The sequence below is a fragment of the Electrona antarctica genome (assembly GCF_951216825.1).
Source record: "Electrona antarctica genome assembly, chromosome: 14".
NCBI classification, from domain to species: Eukaryota; Metazoa; Chordata; class Actinopteri; order Myctophiformes; family Myctophidae; genus Electrona; species Electrona antarctica.
In genome coordinates this window covers 382,160-400,607 of record NC_136795.1, presented here as the reverse complement: position 1 = coordinate 400,607, position 18,448 = coordinate 382,160, and the positions used below count along the sequence as shown (strand labels likewise).

Below are 18,448 nucleotides of genomic sequence, written 5' to 3'. Positions count from 1 at the left end.
CTCTGGAGTGAGAGTGGAACTATAGTGGCCCTCTGGAGTGAGAGTGGAACGAGAGTGGAACTATAGTGGCCCTCTGGAGTGAGAGTGGAACTATAGTGGCCCTCTGGAGTGAGAGTGGAACGAGAGTGGAACTATAGTGGCCCTCTGGAGTGAGAGTGGAACGAGAGTGGAACTATAGTGGCCCTCTGGAGTGAGAGTGGAACTATAGTGGCCCTCTGGAGTGAGAGTGGAACTATAGTGGCCCTCTGGAGTGAGAGTGGAACGATAGTGGCCCTCTGGAGTGAGAGTGGAACTATAGTGGCCCTCTGGAGTGAGAGTGGAACGAGAGTGGAACTATAGTGGCCCTCTGGAGTGAGAGTGGAACGAGAGTGGAACTATAGTGGCCCACTGGAGTGAGAGTGGAACTATAGTGGCCCACTGGAGTGAGAGTGGAACTATAGTGGCCCTCTCCATCATAACCATCTACCAGGCCTGATATTACTGTAACAGCACAAGTACAAACCAACCCTCCAGCTAAAGAACAGACAGTGACAGACAAGTCAAGACCGAACGGAAAGGATTGAGAGCCGCCGTAAACGCATAAAAAAGGACATAAACGACATATTGCTCAATCACTTCACTTCACTGTATTCAGCATCACAGCTCAACGAACGGCGGCAGCGCATTAATAATTCACAGGCTCCGATAAGACAGGAATGTGTTATGGTTACACATTAGCAGCCTTCTCTCTCTCTCTCTCTCTCTCTCTCTGTGTGACATATTCACCTCTGTGTGTGAGAGTGCGTGCGTTGCGTGCGTTGTTTGCGTGCGTGCCTGCGTTGTGTGCGTGCCTGCGTGCGTGCGTTGTGTGCGTGCGTGCGTTGTGTGCGTGCGTGCCTGCGTTGTATGCGTACGTGTCTGCGTGCCTCCATTCATTCCTCATGAGGGTCAGCCGGGGAAACACAGGACAGGGAAAATTGTCAATGAGAGTGCTGCCGTTTGAGGGGCGTCTGGTACAAATATTACATAATCGTAAGATGGATCGCAATTATTTCACTGTGATTGATTGTTTTTTAGCCCCATTTCCCCCAAAATGTGTCGTCATGACAATCAATTCCTCCCCACACATATGCCTACAGTACGTCGTCACTGCTGTTGTATCGTACCGACTCACCTGCCAGTGAGGAGCCCCCACCGAGAGGACGTACTGTTGTATCGTACCGACTCACCTGCCAGTGAGGAGCCCCCACCTCCCCCAGAATGTAATAGGGCCCAAGACTCCCTGCTATCTTTACGGGAGGCATACTTTGGTTAGACATAGCATTGGTCCGACTGGATTAAAGTTGGTGAGGGGTGCGTTAAAACGACCGGATTAAGGTTGGTGAGGGGTGCGTTAAGACGACCGGATTAAGGTTGGTGAGGGGTGCGTTAAAACGACCGGATTAAGGTTGGTGAGGGGTGCGTTAAAACGACCGGATTAAGGTTGGTGAGGGGTGCGTTAAAACGACCGGATTAAGGTTGGTGAGGGGTGCGTTAAAACGACCGGATTAAGGTTGGTGAGGGGTGCGTTAAAACGACCAGATTAAGGTTGGTGAGGGGTGCGTTAAAACGACCGGATTAAGGTTGGTGAGGGGTGCGTTAAAACGACCAGATTAAGGTTGGTGAGGGGTGCTTTAAGGGTTGGGAGAGGGTTAAGGTTGGGTTTAGGTGTGCTGCCCCGTGGGAGGTTAGGGTTCGAGATATCGGATCAATGGAAAAGCAAAAATCAGGCTTGGGTACCCAACGGATCGGTTAATTTGGCAACGACAGATCCGAGCAGATCATTCGGAGCATCACTATAAAAGACTCCATGCACACTGCTGCCTTTTTCGGATTTTTACCTGCGTTTTTCCACCGTTTTCTTCTGAAAAATGCATCCAGTCTGCAATTCATTCTATGCAAATAAATTGTAAAACTTAAACATTCTGTATCACACTTAAATCAACCGTTTCATGATGGATGGTGACCCGGCAGCCGCCCTACTAAGACCACGAACATCATGATGGATCGTGACCCGGCAGCCGCCCTACTAAGACCACGAATATCATGATGGATCGTGACCCGGCAGCCGCCCTACTAAGACCACGAACATCATGATGGATCGTGACCCGGCAGCCGCCCGACTAAGACCACGAACATCATGATGGATCGTGACCCGGCAGCCGCCCTACTAAGACCACGAACATGATGGATGGTGACCCGGCAGCCGCCCTACTAAGACCACCAACATCGCTCCATTCATATCTCACGAGGGGTCACTCAGGCCAGCGCAGGCCATTGTCAATGAGACTGTAAGAAAGTGCAATCTACAGTGAAAACAAGAGAGGCCATTCATTGGCTGTTGTGGGTCGTCCCCCCTCAGCGCTTTATTATCCATACCACTCTCCCCCGGTTATGTCACAGGCAGGGGCAGGCCTGAACCTCCTGCCTGCCTGCCTGCCTGCCTGCGCCTGCCCCCCGGTTATGTCACAGGCAGGGGCAGGCCTGAACCTCCTGCCTGCCTGCCTGCCTGCCTGCGCCTGCCCTCCTGCCTGCCTGCCCTCCTGCCTGCCTGCCTGCCTAGTGCCTGCCTAGTGCCTGCCTGCCTGCCTGCGCTCCTGCCTGCGCTCCTGCCTGCCCTCCTGCCTGCCTGCCTGCCTAGTGCCTGCCTAGTGCCTGCCTGCCTGCCTGCGCTCCTGCCTGCGCTCCTGCCTGCCACTATATTGTGTTAACTGCTTGAACCCTAGCATGGCCTATTCTGGGGGGTTAAAGTTATTTACTGAAGAGTGAAAACAAACAGGTGGCAGCCTACTATAGAGTCCTGGGGGGGGGCTCTTCTTGTCCACTAAGTAGTATATAGGGTTTAAGACAGTACATTAAGTGGTTATAAAGTCCACTTCAACCCCCCCGGGGGCAATCTTTTGGACGTGACTTTAATAGAACAAAGGAGCGAAGATTGATGGGAAAGAGAAGCTAAAAATAGCCAATCTACAAGCTCACAAATCAGGGCTTAAAGGACCACTTCACCACTTTTCAACCTATCTTCATATAATATGTCCTCACTAATAATCATGATAAAATGGCACAATTTTTGTTCTACTCAGTCTGTCTCTCATAGGAGGGCTGTGGGCAGTTTAGAAACCTGTCCACCAGTGACATCGTTGAAAATGTTTTTATTATCGTGAGAACGATGGCTTCCATTTTTGCATTGCAACTTTTCAGGACTAGAAAGCCTGCAGTTTCTATTAGCTTGGATTCACCATCGATGATGTCACTGGTGGACGGGTTTCTGAACTGCCCACAGCCCTCCTATGAGACACAGACGGAGTAGAAAAAAATGGTGGCATTTTATCATGATTATTAGTGAGGACATATTATATGAAGATAGGTTGAAAAGTGGTGAAGTGGTCCTTTAAGCCCTGAAGCTACACCAGGCTTTTAGAAAGCATAGGTGACGGCCACGCTACACCAGGCTTTTCTCGCACGTTTACCCTAAACGCGCGGCCCGCGCGTGCGTTTTTTTAAAATAGGACTGGACCTAAATTAAACGCACGCGCGGGAGAAAACGCGTGAGAAACGCCTGGTGTAGCTTGGCAGTCAGTTCCAGTCTAGAAAGAAAAGCCTGGTGTAGCTTGGCAGTCAGTTCCAGTCTAGAAAGAAAAGCCTGGTGTAGCTTGGCAGTCAGTTCCAGTCTAGAAAGAAAAGCCTGGTGTAGCTTGGCAGTCAGTTCCAGTCTAGAAAGAAAAGCCTGGTGTAGCTTGGCAGTCAGTTCCAGTCTAGAAAGAGATAAGCCTGGTGTAGCTTGGCAGTCAGTTCCAGTCTAGAAAGAAAAGCCTGGTGTAGCTTGGCAGTCAGTTCCAGTCTAGAAAGAGATAAGCCTGGTGTAGCTTGGCAGTCAGTTCCAGTCTAGAAAGAGATAAGCCTGGTGTAGCTTGGCAGTCAGTTCCAGTCTAGAAAGAGATAAGCCTGGTGTAGCTTGGCAGTCAGTTCCAGTCTAGAAAGTGGAAACCTCATATGTCCAAAACTGTTTCTTCAAATAAAGAATAGCAGATCGACAAGCTCAAAACGTGTTGCATGGAGGCGTGTTTTGAGCGTGTACGTCGGCTATGTGTGACTACTTGTTGTTAGAGGCTGCAGTATGACGAAGTAGGGCGTTCATTTAGCCAGCCTTTCCCTCTATCCCAGTGGTCACCACCAGCCACTGGAGGAGTGGTGTTGTTGTTGTTTACCTGCAGAAACACACTGCACTCTCGCTGTAATGTTGGCATCGTCACTGTTGTTTGGGTGCTTAGCCCAAGAATATATCTGTCTAATATCCCCGTCGTCTACCAAAACAAACCGCAGGATTACAAGTGGAGACTGCAATGTGTTTCTAGGCCTGCCACAGTTATATTACATAATAGTCTAATCACAATTAGTTGAGGTAATCGCAATTATTTTTGCATAATAGTTTCCATGTTTTCCATTTTTCAGAAATGGCAGATATAGCAAATCTACAAGATTACAACATGTCGCTTCATGACGTGTTGTAAGCTTGTAGATCAACTATTTCCGCTATTTAGGAATCAAATGGGAACGAAAAAATGATAAAACATTATTAAATGAGTCAGTGATTTCTTTGTATATTTTATGTGTGTATGTGCACTTTTTCATTACGAAGCCTACAAGGCCATCCGTCTACTCATAATGTTCCAATTTCCAATGCCACAAAAAAAAATCAATTAAATCGTTAATCGCAATTGTTTGTTTGACAATTACTCATCAACTTAAATGTGTAATGGTGACAGCCCTAGCACAGTACTCCCATGGCCGAGGAGGACTGCTGCTATAGAGGGAAACACCACTACACCACAGTACTCCCATGGCCGAGGAAGACTGCTGCTATACACCATTACACCACAGTACTCCCATGGCCGAGGAGGACTGCTGCTATACACCATTACACCACAGTACTCCCATGGCCGAGGAGGACTGCTGCTATACACCACTACACCACAGTACTCCCATGGCCGAGGAGGACTGCTGCTATACACCACTACACCACAGTACTCCCATGGCCGAGGAGGACTGCTGCTATACACCACTACACCACAGTACTCCCATGGCCGAGGAGGACTGCTGCTATACACCACTACACCACAGTACTCCCATGGCCGAGGAGGACTGCTGCTATACACCACTACACCACAGTACTCCCATGGCCGAGGAGGACTGCTGCTATACACCGCTACACCACAGTACTCCCATGGCCGAGGAGGACTGCTGCTATAGAGGGAAACACCACTACACCACAGTACTCCCATGGCCGAGGAGGACTGCTGCTATACACCACTACACCACAGTACTCCCATGGCCGAGGAGGACTGCTGCTATACACCACTACACCACAGTACTCCCATGGCCGAGGAGGACTGCTGCTATACACCGCTACACCACAGTACTCCCATGGCCGAGGAGGACTGCTGCTATAGAGGGAAACACCACTACACCACAGTACTCCCATGGCCGAGGAGGACTGCTGCTATACACCACTACACCACAGTACTCCCATGGCCGAGGAGGACTGCTGCTATAGAGGGAAACTAAAATGTATGCATTTTTTGTTATGTAAACACGGGGAGAAGTTACAGATCGTCTTTAAAATAGGGAGATAAGAAGTTCCTGCCCGACAGCATCGATAAATATACACATCTATGATTCAGGTACAAGATAAATATACACATCTATGATTCAGGTACAAGATAAATATATACATCTATGATTCAGGTACAAGCCTAACCTTCACTCATCATAAATATACACATCTATGATTCAGGTACAAGCCTAACCTTCACTCATCATAAATATACACATCTATGATTCAGGTACAAGCCTAACCTTCACTCATCATAAATATACACATCTATGATTCAGGTACAAGCCTAACCTTCACTCATCATAAATATACACATCTATGATTCAGGTACAAGCCTAACCTTCACTCATCATAAATATACACATCTATGATTCAGGTACAAGCCTAACCTTCACTCATCATAAATATACACATCTATGATTCAGGTACAAGCCTAACCTTCACTCATCATTCACTACCAAATCCAACGTGTGTTGTGTCTGTTTTAATTTGGATGAAAAGGGCAGGTTGCCAATTAATATGTCTACGGTCTACGTGGGTGACGTTAGGCTGACAATTTATGCATTTAGAAGACGCTCTTTATGCAGAGCGACATACAGTAAACTAAAGCATGCAAGGTAAACGTGTGCATCAAATTCAGAGACGGTGTACATGTTCATAACGGCATGTAATGAAAAGAAAATGTATTAAACAAATTATTTGGAAGTGTCACTACCAGGCAGGCTTAATATGACAAATGACGACTATAACTCCATTTCTATTAAAGGGGCATTCCACTCATTTTCAACATTTTACTATGTCATTAATATACCTTAGAGCTGTTGTGTGGAAATAATAAAAAAGTCCCCCCATTCTGTGTTTCCTAGAACTGGAGGTCTGAAAAAAATCATTAACATGGTGAAACACATCTTGATGATGTCATCAAGATGTGTTTCACCATGTTAATTATTTTTTTCATAATTACAGTTCTAGGAAACACAGAATGGGGGGACCTTTTTATTATCATCACACAACAGCTCTAAGGTATATTAATGACATAGTAAAATGTTGAAAATGGGTGGTTTTCCCCTTTAACACGTTTAGAACCAAGGCCGAGTCTACTACACATACCTTCTAAAATCCTATCCTATCCTTTTTTCGGGAAAAACCTATGTTGCTATAATATAATATAATATATTGTTTCTGTCGGGCAGAAACCATTTACATATTTTACCTTTTTGGGTATTTGTTTGGTAAATGCCACAGACGAATAACAGTCCAAATCCACACTATTTATCCATAATGTGTATAAATGATAGATAAGGGTTCAGGACAACGAGGCCTTTTCGTGGAGGGGTCAGAATGAAATTTGGACTTAGACTGTTTTTCGTCTGTGGTACTCAGAATTAACGCCCCACGAGTCGCCACGACATGCTACATGCAAATAGCCGATCTACAAGTTTGAAATGCGGCGCAAAAGCGACGCGTTTTGAGCTTGTAGATCTGCTACTTTTGCCATTAGTTTCTCTCCTTAGAATACAGTATTATGGTATATGCACCTTAACCACTAGACTAGGCCATCGGCGCCCCGCTTACACCTCTATTGACACAAGACATTGACGGTGCCAAGAGTCTTACTGTACTGGCATTCCATGCTGGTCCTGGTAGGCAAACATTTCATAGTACTGTACTGTTATATAAACGTTAGTAGATATCAACGACAAAGCCCCGATCAAAAGGTTACCACACCTCTCTCTCTCTCTCTCTCTATCTCCAGCAGACTGAAACAAGGCATTATTATTCAATAAATATTGACATTTTCTTGTCATGCTAAATTCTTGTCTAACGAGTCTAGGAGGTTGCAGCTTGCTGTGTGAATCTCGACATTAGTAGTAGTGGAGAAAACACATTAGTATTTGTCAATTATTGTGACTTCTTGTTTGTTTGTATCAGTCAGTGGTGCTCAAAGTGCGGTCCGGGGACTCCCAGGAGTCACTGAGGGGGTTGATGATAGTTCGGATTAGGAAACCAAATGGACCCTGTTACTTTGAGTGTGCGCAGATTGAACAAAACCTTAGGAATCTGTAACTCTTGGGAGTGTACTACAGATGGAACCAAACAAGTCCATTTATTGGTTTGGTAAATGATTGATAGTTCGGATTAGGAACCAAGTGGACCCTGTTATACAACTCTGAGAGTCAGTGTACAAATTGAACCAAACCTCTGCGGATCTGTAACTCTGAGTGTACAAAATGGAACCAAACAGGTCCATTTGTACACTACCAGTCTTGTCGACTCTCAGACACTGGGTTTGATATATATATATGCCTTTATTGCTTCCTCTGGATACTTTCAGTCACCCCCGAGGCAGCACAGCAGTTAAGAGTTACAGGTACAGACAGAGCAAGGAAAGTAGTACTCGAAGGTAGTCATACAGCAATGCAAAGGGAATAACAACAATGAGAAGTATTCAAGCACCATCAATACAGAACATGTACACCAAACGACAAAAGTACATACTGTACATATACAAGTATCCTGCACTATGCAGAAAAACTACAACATAATATACTGAAGCCTCTCCAACTGATCCAAAATGCCGCAGCTCGCTTGGTCTTCAACCAGCCAAAATTCTCACATGTCTCCCCCCTGCTCCGCTCCCTGCACTGGCTCCCGGTCGCTGCCCGCACAGAATACAAAACTCTGATGTTGGCATTTAAAGCAACCAAAGGTATGGCTCCCCCATATCTTGCCAGCATGATTGAACCCTACAAACCCTCCCGCGCACTCAGATCAGCCAACGCAGGGAAGCTGGAAGTACCCTCACTAAAAACGCCGGGACAACGCTCCACACGTCCCAAACTCTTCTCCCTTCTGGCCCCAAAACTGTGGAATGCACTTCCCGTTGCAATCAGAACTGCAGCATCACTCCCGATCTTCCGCCGTAGTCCATGACTCCATCATGGCCCATAGCACTTACCCTACCCCCTTAGACAGCACTTCTTAGACTTATATAGCATTTGAAACAGACTTATAGCATGTCATGTAGACAGCACAATAAGTGCATTGTATGTAGTCATAGCACTTCATAGTATATATGTACAGCATAGTATAGCATATATGTGTAGTTTATATGTATAGTGTCATTATATAGATATGTTCTAGTTATAGTTTATATGTATAGTGTCATTATATAGATATGTTCTAGTCACGGTCTTAGCTTACGCATGTTTCGCGATAAATGCATTTTTACATATGTGATGTATTCCCATGCTTTTTGTTCTTGCCTATTGTAAATCGCTCTGGATTAAGAGCGTCTGCTAAATGCCTAAATTGTAAATTGTAAATTGTATACAACGCATCGTTGAGTGACGTCAGTGACATCCAACTAGCGCTTCCAAACTTAACCCTTTAAGACCTGAGATCAGATTCTAAACATGTCTTCTACATCCTGACAGTTTTCTGAAAAAGCTATGTTTCTATGTCAGTCGTTCTTCGATTTTTCAAAAATAGCAGACCTACAAGCTCGTAGCGCGCCACTCGGTGGCGCGCTATGAGCTTTGTAGATCTGCTATTTTTCAATAGCTAAAGCATAACATAATGCTAACACCAAAAGGGGTTCCCGCCCAAAATGGGTTTTAATCACCTGTATGGAATTTCTTGACTGAAAGTAGCTCATCATAATAACACGTCTGTCTACGGTGGAATTTTCATGAAATGTTGGCAAGTTTAAGGTAATTTAATACAATCAGATATGACTTGTGGACGTGTGGATGTGTATGGGCTGTCAATGGCCGGTGTTGCAACTCTAGATTCAACCCATTCAACAAACAAAAAAAGCTAGCGTTGCAAATTACGGCTAGTAAGTAAGTATACACCTCTACAACTATCCTGCACACAATGCAGAAAAACTACGACATGTGCAATGCCATTTAGTTGTATGCTTCTTACACCACAGACCTTACTCACTCCGACAGCTACACCATAGTGGTAATAATACTATAGTATGTTGTGTCATGTAGTATGTCGTTAGTTAGTCATTTGGGTTACAGGTAGCACTGGCTAGCCACAGCACAGCCTTATAGATAGCTGGCTAGCTGGAAAAGCAGCATACTGCTTGATGTATATGTTGTGACAGCAGGTGAGAGAGAGAGAGAGCAGGTTAGCATTAGCAACAGTGTTAGCATGTTACATGTATGACTGTATGGAATGCTATGGTTGTGTAACTAAAGGTTAGTCATCATGACAGAGACATGCCTGTGCGTCTCTCTCTCTCTCTCTGTGTGTGTGTGTGTGTGTGTGTGTGTGTGTGTGTGTGTGTGTGTGTGTGTGTGTGTGTGTGTGTGTGTGTGTGTGTGTGTGTGTGTGTGTGTGTGTGAGAGAGACTACTTTAACAGTTTGCATAAAAGAGCACAGGAAATGTTTCCATCTGAGTCCTTGCTCGTCTTCATACTCAATTCATCGAAACATTGAATGACGTACGTGTGTGTGTGTGTGTGTGTGTGTGTGTGTGTGTGTGTGTGTGTGTGTGTGTGTGTGTGTGTGTGTGTGTGTGTGTGTGAGAGATTGATTGGGTGGGTGTGTTCTTGTTTTGATCATGAGACCCAGTTGCTGAACGTCAAGTCTCCAGGCTTTCTTCACAATGTTGTGACACTGATTTACTACGCCACTGTGCACATTACCAGTCCAACTAGTACTAGTGGTTCTCAGAATGTACATGTGAACAATCTCTCTCTTAGGGTTACACACCTTTTATTGTCATTCAGGGCTGTCTCTTTAGATGCGTTTCTGGTAATGTTATTGTCCACTCATCTTGTATGTCTGTGGCAAAATGTTTACTTTTGCCAAAAAATGTCCACTGCACAAGCCATGACCCCTGGTGTGTGTGTGTGTGTGTGTCTCTTACCAGGGTCGTGCTGGCGGAGGGGGGCACCTTCACACAGCAGACAGGCCGACAGGAGAAGCAGCAACAGCAGAGGCAGTGTGTCTCTGTCCCCCATCATCACCACCATCCTCCTCCTCCTCTCCATCTCTCCTCTGTCTGTCTGTCTTCAAGCTAACACACACAACGTCCTCCTACACTACAGTCTCAAATTATTACACACGTATATCTCGCGACGAGACAAGAGGCAGTGACACAAAAACGTCTGGTTCATTGACAATTAAATCAATGACATCAATGGCGTTGTTCTATTATAAACAACAACAACAGCAGCCTGCATCTTTTTCTCTCTCTCTGTGTCTCTCTCTCTATGCCTGGGTTAGCATTAGCATTAGCCGGGGCTAGCCTATACCTATATTAGCACGTCAAAAAGCTACTATGATAACAGGTAACAAGGCGAAAGAGGCTGCTAGCTAGCTAGGCTAACGGCTGCTAGCTAGCACCAATAAGAGCCGCCGCCGCCTCCCTCGTCCATGGACAACGAAATGAAGGGAGACGTTGTTGTTGTTGTTATTACTGTCGTCGTCGCCCCGCGCGACCTGTCATCGCTTCGCCGTGGTGTGTACGCGCACGCGGCCTCGGAACTCATGTTATTTCGGTGATAAAAGCGGGCTGTTCGCTTCGCGGTGGAGCCTCTCCTCCTCGGAGTCGCTGGAGGAGGCTCTGCTATGCTGCCGCTGCTGCCACAGCGCCGCCATGTTGTTCCTGCTTCCTTACTACGTCACAGTGTCATGGGGAATGCACGAGAGGACAGAGGAGAGGGAGGGGAGGGGAGGTGGGCGGGACTACCCACGAGACGGACGGGTGGCCGCGGCCAATAGCGGCCCGCGAGTGCTCTGAAGGGACCAATCAGGGCGACGTCGATGGTCTCTTTAGTTTACAGCTGTTGATTGAAATGCCAACCCCATATAATAATAACAGCACACCAACCTGCTTTGCATGTTTAACCGCTTTCATACAAATGGTTTTAAAATGTTGAACTGATATATATTTTTCCAATATATTCTCCTTTTTTGTCCTCTTTTATCTCCACTTTGATTTTTAAAAAATGGAAAAAAAATAGCAGATCTACAAGCCCAAAATAAATGTAATTGTTTAAAATGTTTATAAATGTTTGTCTTTTTTTCAAATAAAAAATTGAATTTCCTATTTTTTTTAAATATTTGTTTTGAATAGCCGATCAACCAGCTCACGAACCCTCATGCCACACTGCGTGTGTGCACATTAGCTAGCTTGTAGATTTTGTTTTACGTGCAGTCATGCAGTCGTGTCGTCAATCATGTGAGGCACGCACGCAAAGATGATAAGGAAAGCCGACCTGGCCCTCACATCACACGAAATGGTTATTTCTGGGTTTAGGGCCGTAAAGCTGTCCTTTTATGACGGGACTGTCACTGTGTCACTGTGTACATCTACACAGCGTAGCTTTGTTGACGAACAGGGACAAACGCTCATTCTTTCACACGGAATGACACAACTTCAGAGGGATATCTTTTTTTACTTTCCAAAATAACTTTTGGTCAATTTCATCGTCTATACTCAGGCTTATAATATGTGCTCACCCCCAGACCAGTTTTTAAGTTGCCCACTTAGATATTTAGATATTTGATATTCATTTTAGCAGACACACCCCCTTCCTATCAGTGGCGTGCACATGCAACAACAACTTTTTTTTCCTTTTTTTTTGTACAGTGTACCATGGTGACATTGATCAATTTTGATAAAAAGCATCTAATATATTATTTAGGCCCAAAAATCTATAAATCTCACACTATTAAGGCAACCGGCCGGTTCCACACGCTTTTTCACTTGAGCACCTGCCCCTCTAAATGTCTGTGCACGCCACTGCTTCCTATATACAAACCCATTGTGACTTCAACATTCCATTTTAACCATGATAGATTCATTGAAAACACCCTTCCTTATTGGTTCTGGTGACTCAATTAATTTCATTATTATTGATATTTTCTTATTGGTAAAAAGTCACGTGAATCGTCACTTGAGAAATGTGCAGATATCCTGTATAAACACACTGAGAAAACCATGTTATAGCCAGTGATCATTTTGTAAGAAATGTCAGTGGGGTTAAAAGAATAGGTTTTGTTGACCTTTGTTACATGGATTATATGACCCCACAGTCACGTTTACACTGACAACAGTCAATAATGCTCAAAATTGACATAATGTTGCAATGCAGACAATTGAGGGGCAGGTGCTCAAGTGAAAAAAGGGCACCTTGTGCGGTGTGTGGAACCACCGGCTGCCTTAATAGTGTGGGAGATTTACGCTATATCTTTTGGGGCATAAATAATATATTAGACGCTTTTAATCCAGAATGGATCAATGTCACCACTGTGTACACTGTACAAAACTGAACAAACTGTACAAAAACATTACTTTCAAAGGGGCACTTTGCTGTCCAGAGGGCAAATGGGCAGGTGCTTTAGCACCACTTGGTGTCTATCTGCACGCCCCTGTTCTGGGTATAATGTGAATGGTTAACACATTCCTAGAAATATTGATTGACGTGACTATACTGTACATCAAAGACCAATTGACTCTTTCACTCACGGGTCCTTGAGGGGGTTCCAGGGGGTCCCCAGTGGTCCTTGAGGGGGTTCCAGGGGGTCCCCAGTGGTCCTTGAGGGGGTTCCAGGGGGTCCCCAGTGGTCCTTGAGGGGGTTCCAGGGGGTCCCCAGTGGTCCTTGAGGGGGTTCCAGGGGGTCCTTGAGGGGGTTCCAGGGGGTCCCCAGTGGTCCTTGAGGGGGTTCCAGGGGGTCCCCAGTGGTCCTTGAGGGGGTTCCAGGTGGTCCCCAGTGGTCCTTGAGGGGGTTCCAGGGGGTCCCCAGTGGTCCTTGAGGGGGTTCCAGGGGGTCCCCAGTGGTCCTTGAGGGGGTTCCAGGGGGTCCCCAGTGGTCCTTGAGGGGGTTCCAGGGGGTCCCCAGTGGTCCTTGAGGGGGTTCCAGGGGGTCCTTGAGGGGGTTCCAGGGGGTCCTTGAGGGGGTTCCAGGGGGTCCCCAGTGGTCCTTGAGGGGGTTCCAGGGGGTCCCCAGTGGTCCTTGAGGGGGTTCCAGGGGGTCCTTGAGGGGGTTCCAGGGGGTCCTTGAGGGGGTTCCAGGGGGTCCTTGATGGGGTTCCAGGGGGTCCCCAGTGGTCCTCGAGGGGGTTCCAGGTGGTCCTTGAGGGGGTTCCAGGGGGTCCCCAGTGGTCCTTGAGGGGGTTCCAGGGGGTCCCCAGTGGTCCTTGAGGGGGTTCCAGGGGGTCCCCAGTGGTCCTTGAGGGGGTTCCAGGGGGTCCTTGAGGGGGTTCCAGGGGGTCCCCAGTGGTCCTTGAGGGGGTTCCAGGGGGTCCCCAGTGGTCCTTGAGGGGGTTCCAGGGGGTCCCCAGTGGTCCTTGAGGGGGTTCCAGGGGGTCCTTGAGGGGGTTCCAGGGGGTCCCCAGTGGTCCTTGAGGGGGTTCCAGGGGGTCCTTGAGGGTGTTCCAGGGGGTCCCCAGTGGTCCTTGAGGGGGTTCCAGGGGGTCCCCAGTGGTCCTTGAGGGGGTTCCAGGGGGTCCCCAGTGGTCCTTGAGGGGGTTCCAGGGGGTCCCCAGTGGTCCTTGAGGGGGTTCCAGGGGGTCCCCAGCAAGGCAGCAACATTGTTTAACCACCTTAAAGCAGCGGTTTTCAACCCTCGTCATAACAAGTTCCATTATGTATTTATTGGGCATTTGAGCCTCGAACCACCATTTGATGACATTTAGCCTCTCAGACCCATTTGAGCCACGGAACCACCATTTGATGACATTTAGCCTCTCAGACCCATTTGAGCCACGGACCACCGTTTGATGACATTTAGCCTCTCAGACCCATTTGAGCCACGAACCACCATTTGATGACATTTAGCCTCTCAGACCCATTTGAGCCACGGACCACCGTTTGATGACATTTAGCCTCTCAGACCCATTTGAGCCACGGACCACCGTTTGATGACATTTAGCCTCTCAGACCCATTTGAGCCACGGACCACCATTTGAGCCACGGACCACCATTTGAGCCACGGACCACCATTTGAGCCACGGACCACCATTTGATGACATTTAGCCTCTCACACTTAATTCCATGCTGTATTGATGCTAAGTACCATATAGGAGAGATAGCAGGCAAATGTTGATCAAAATAACAATTATTCATCTACATGTTCTAATTGTGTAGATTTGTTGTAAATTATAAGTAAAGCAGATGTTTAACAAACTGTGTAACGCAAGAGTTAAAGATCTAGGTCCATTTGGTTGTACCAACTCTCCCATTAGCCTCATGGGGACCACCTGGAACCCCCTCAAGGAGCACTGGGGACCACCTGGAACCCCCTCGAGGACCACCTGGAACCCCCTCAAGGACCACTGGTTGAACATCATTTAGCTGCATGGGGACCACCTGGAACCCCCCCAACTCTCCATCATTGAGCTGCATGGGGACCACCTGGAACCCCCTCGAGGACCACTGGTTGAACATCATTTAGCTGCATGGGGACCACCTGGAACCCCCCCAACTCTCCATCATTGAGCTGCATGGGGACCACCTGGAACCCCCTCGAGGACCACTGCTCTCCATCATTGAGCTGCATGGGGACCACCTGGAACCCCCTCGAGGACCACTGGTTGAACATCATTTAGCTGCATGGGGACCACCTGGAACCCCCCCAACTCTCCATCATTGAGCTGCATGGGGACCACCTGGAACCCCCTCGAGGACCACTGGTTGAACATCATTTAGTTGCATGGGGACCACCTGGAACCCCCCCAACTCTCCATCATTGAGCTGCATGGGGACCACCTGGAACCCCCTCGAGGACCACTGGTTGAGAACCATGGGGACCACCTGGAACCCCCTCGAGGACCACTGGTTGAGAACCATGGGGACCACCTGGAACCCCCTCGAGGACCACTGGTTGAGAACCACTGCTTCATGGGGACCACCTGGAACCCCCTCGAGGACCACCTGGAACCCCCTCGAGGACCACCTGGAACCCCCTCAAGGACCACCTGGAACCCCCTCGAGAACCACCTGGAACCCCCTCGAGGACCATTGGGGACCACCTGGAACCCCCTCGAGGACCACCTGGAACCCCCTCGAGGACCACCTGGAACCCCCTCGAGGACCACCTGGAACCCCCTCGAGGACCACTGGTTGAACATCATTTAGTTGCATGGGGACCACCTGGAACTCCCCCAACTCTCCATCATTGAGCTGCATGGGGACCACCTGGAACCCCCTCGAGGACCACTGGTTGAGAACCACTGCATGGGGACCACCTGGAACCCCCTCGAGGACCACTGGTTGAGAACCACTGCATGGGGACCACCTGGAACCCCCTCGAGGACCACTGGTTGAGAACCACTGCATGGAGACAACCTGGAACCCCCTCAAGGACCACTGGTTGAACATCATTTAGCTGCATGGGGACCACCTGGAACCCCCTCGAGGACCACAGGTGGTCCCCAGACCACATGGGGACCACCTGGAACCCCCTCGAGGACCACTGGGGACCACCTGGAACCCCCTCGAGGACCACTGGTTGAGAACCATCATTTAGCTGCATGGGGACCACCTGGATCCCCCTCGAGGACCACTGGGGACCACCTGGATCCCCCTCAAGGACCACTGGTTGAGGACCACTGCTTTAAAGCTATATATACAGTATACAAGCCTACTGTACATATTTGGGAAGTGTGACCTTTGTGAGCTCGCATGAGAACCATCATGGATCAGGAGTATGACAACATTTAGGAGGAGATAAGTGTGGTAATAAATGTCATCTATATGTGTGCACTGTGCATGTGTTGTCTATATGTGTCTATATGTGTGCACTGTGCATGTGTTGTCTATATGTGTCTATATGTGTGCACTGTGCATGTGTTGTCCTACATATCACTGTTGCACTGAGTGGCTTACAATAGCTACGGGGGGAAGAGGCTACGGGGGGCTACGGGGAGCTACGGGGGGAGCTACGGGGGGAAGAGGCTACGGGGGGCTACGGGGGGAGCTACGGGGGGAAGAGGCTACGGGGGGCTACGGGGGGCTACGGGGAGCTACGGGGGGAGCTACGGGGGGAAGAGGCTACGGGGGGCTACGGGGGGAGCTACGGGGGGAAGAGGCACTGATGTGCATGCAGTGATGAAAGAGAAGGAGGTGTGTGTGTGTGTGTGTGTGTGTGTGTGTGTGTGTGTGTGTGTGTGCGTGCATGTGTGCGTGCGTGCGTGCGTGCGTGTTTGTGTGTGTGTGTGTGTGTGTGTTGCATCACCTGTTTTTTCATTTTATGCATACATCAAAAAATCACACCCGTGTGAAGTGGAGCGGCGCTCTTGGCTCATTCTGGCCAATCACAATTTGCGTCCTCACTTTACTTTTATGTTCAATGTTTGTGAAACCCGGAAAGATGTGCATAGGAATAGCCAGTTGACTCTTTCATGTTTCAAAAATGTACAGGAGGCCGAATGGCTTACATTTGTGAAATAAAAATTAAACACACATACCGGTAACTAAAAATCACAAGCAGTACAAAACCATACGCAGTGCAAAACCAAACAAATTGAAAACAGTCAACTACTGACTGTAGATTGGTACTAATTATCTTCTATAAGCCCTTAAAGCCTCCAGGCTTAGTAAAAACATGGAGTTGAATTTGCTCTGCATTCTGACCACTTATTGTTATTTTGTTCACTCTACAGTCTCCACACACCCCGTCTCTGATGATGTGCCAAAAATAGCAGGTCTGAGATACACTTTATCTCAAGTTCAAGAGCTGCTTTGTGGATCTACCAAAGTGCTACCATGCACCTCCTTTGTGCCTGACCTCTCGTACATATAATTATCAGCTGAATGTGTATACATTAGGCATATCTGTACTGCATACATTATATATACATAGCGATTCACTCAACTCGTGATACGATTCGAATCACGAGAGGTTCACGTTACAATTATTCAATACAGACAAATGACCAAAAAACAAACAAAATATATAATAAAAAGGTTTTTTTTTAATCATTAATTGCTCTTACACAAATCCAGTATTTACTTGTCTTTTTTTTATTCAATTGTTTTATTTTAATTTGTTACAATACCGTTTTCTCTTATGTTAAATACAGTAGCAAATGACTGAAGACTGTTTTTGTATATCAGTTCTCTTACAAAGATCCTGTGTGTGTTAATAGAGACACAGGGTACACTGGAGCCAAAAGGTATAACCAAATAAACAATTCAAGGCAGCCTCTGCACACTCAAACTGTACACAATCTGATTAAAAACATATATACACCGTATACGGCAGCTATTTGGGAAATGTGAGCTTCCATGAGAACCATCATGGATCAAGATTATTATTAATTTATAGGATGAGTGTGGCAATAAATGTCATCTATGTGAGCTCACACAAAAACACTAATGTCACTCACATCTTTACACCTGTAAACGTGTGATGTATACGACGAAAATATGTTTCAGCTCCCCATGCAGAGTATACGGATGCTACAGTGGTGTTCTTCAGTGGTTGTTATAAACGCCTATGTTTCAGCTCCCCAGAGTATACGGATGCTACAGTGGTGCTCTTCTTATAAACGCCAAAGGCATCTTTCGTGTTGTTGTTGTCTCTGTACTATCATGTGTGTTTTGTGTTGTTGTCTCTGTACTATCACGTGTGTTTTGTGTTGTTGTCTCTGTACTATCACGTGTGTTTTGTGTTGTTGTCTCTGTACTATCACGTGTGTTTTGTGTTGTTGTCTCTGTACTATCACGTGTGTTTTGTGTTGTTGTCTCTGTACTATCACGTGTGTTTTGTGTTGTTGTCTCTGTACTATCATGTGTGTTTTGTGTTGTTGTCTCTGTACTATCACGTGTGTTTTGTGTTGTTGTCTCT

The 18,448-nt window shown here is 47.1% G+C and overlaps 1 protein-coding gene across 1 annotated transcript in view; it reads right to left on the bottom strand.

Moving 5' to 3' along the window:
- lmtk2 (lemur tyrosine kinase 2) overlaps positions 1–11,241 on the bottom strand; it is a 131,173-nt gene extending 119,932 nt beyond the window's left edge. Inside the window, exon 1 of the mRNA XM_079519956.1 lies at positions 10,518–11,241. Within this exon, the coding sequence (XP_079376082.1) occupies positions 10,518–10,641 (124 nt within the window). The 5' untranslated portion in view covers positions 10,642–11,241. The remainder of the gene's footprint in view (positions 1–10,517) is intronic.
- Positions 11,242–18,448: the final 7,207 nt, after the last annotated feature.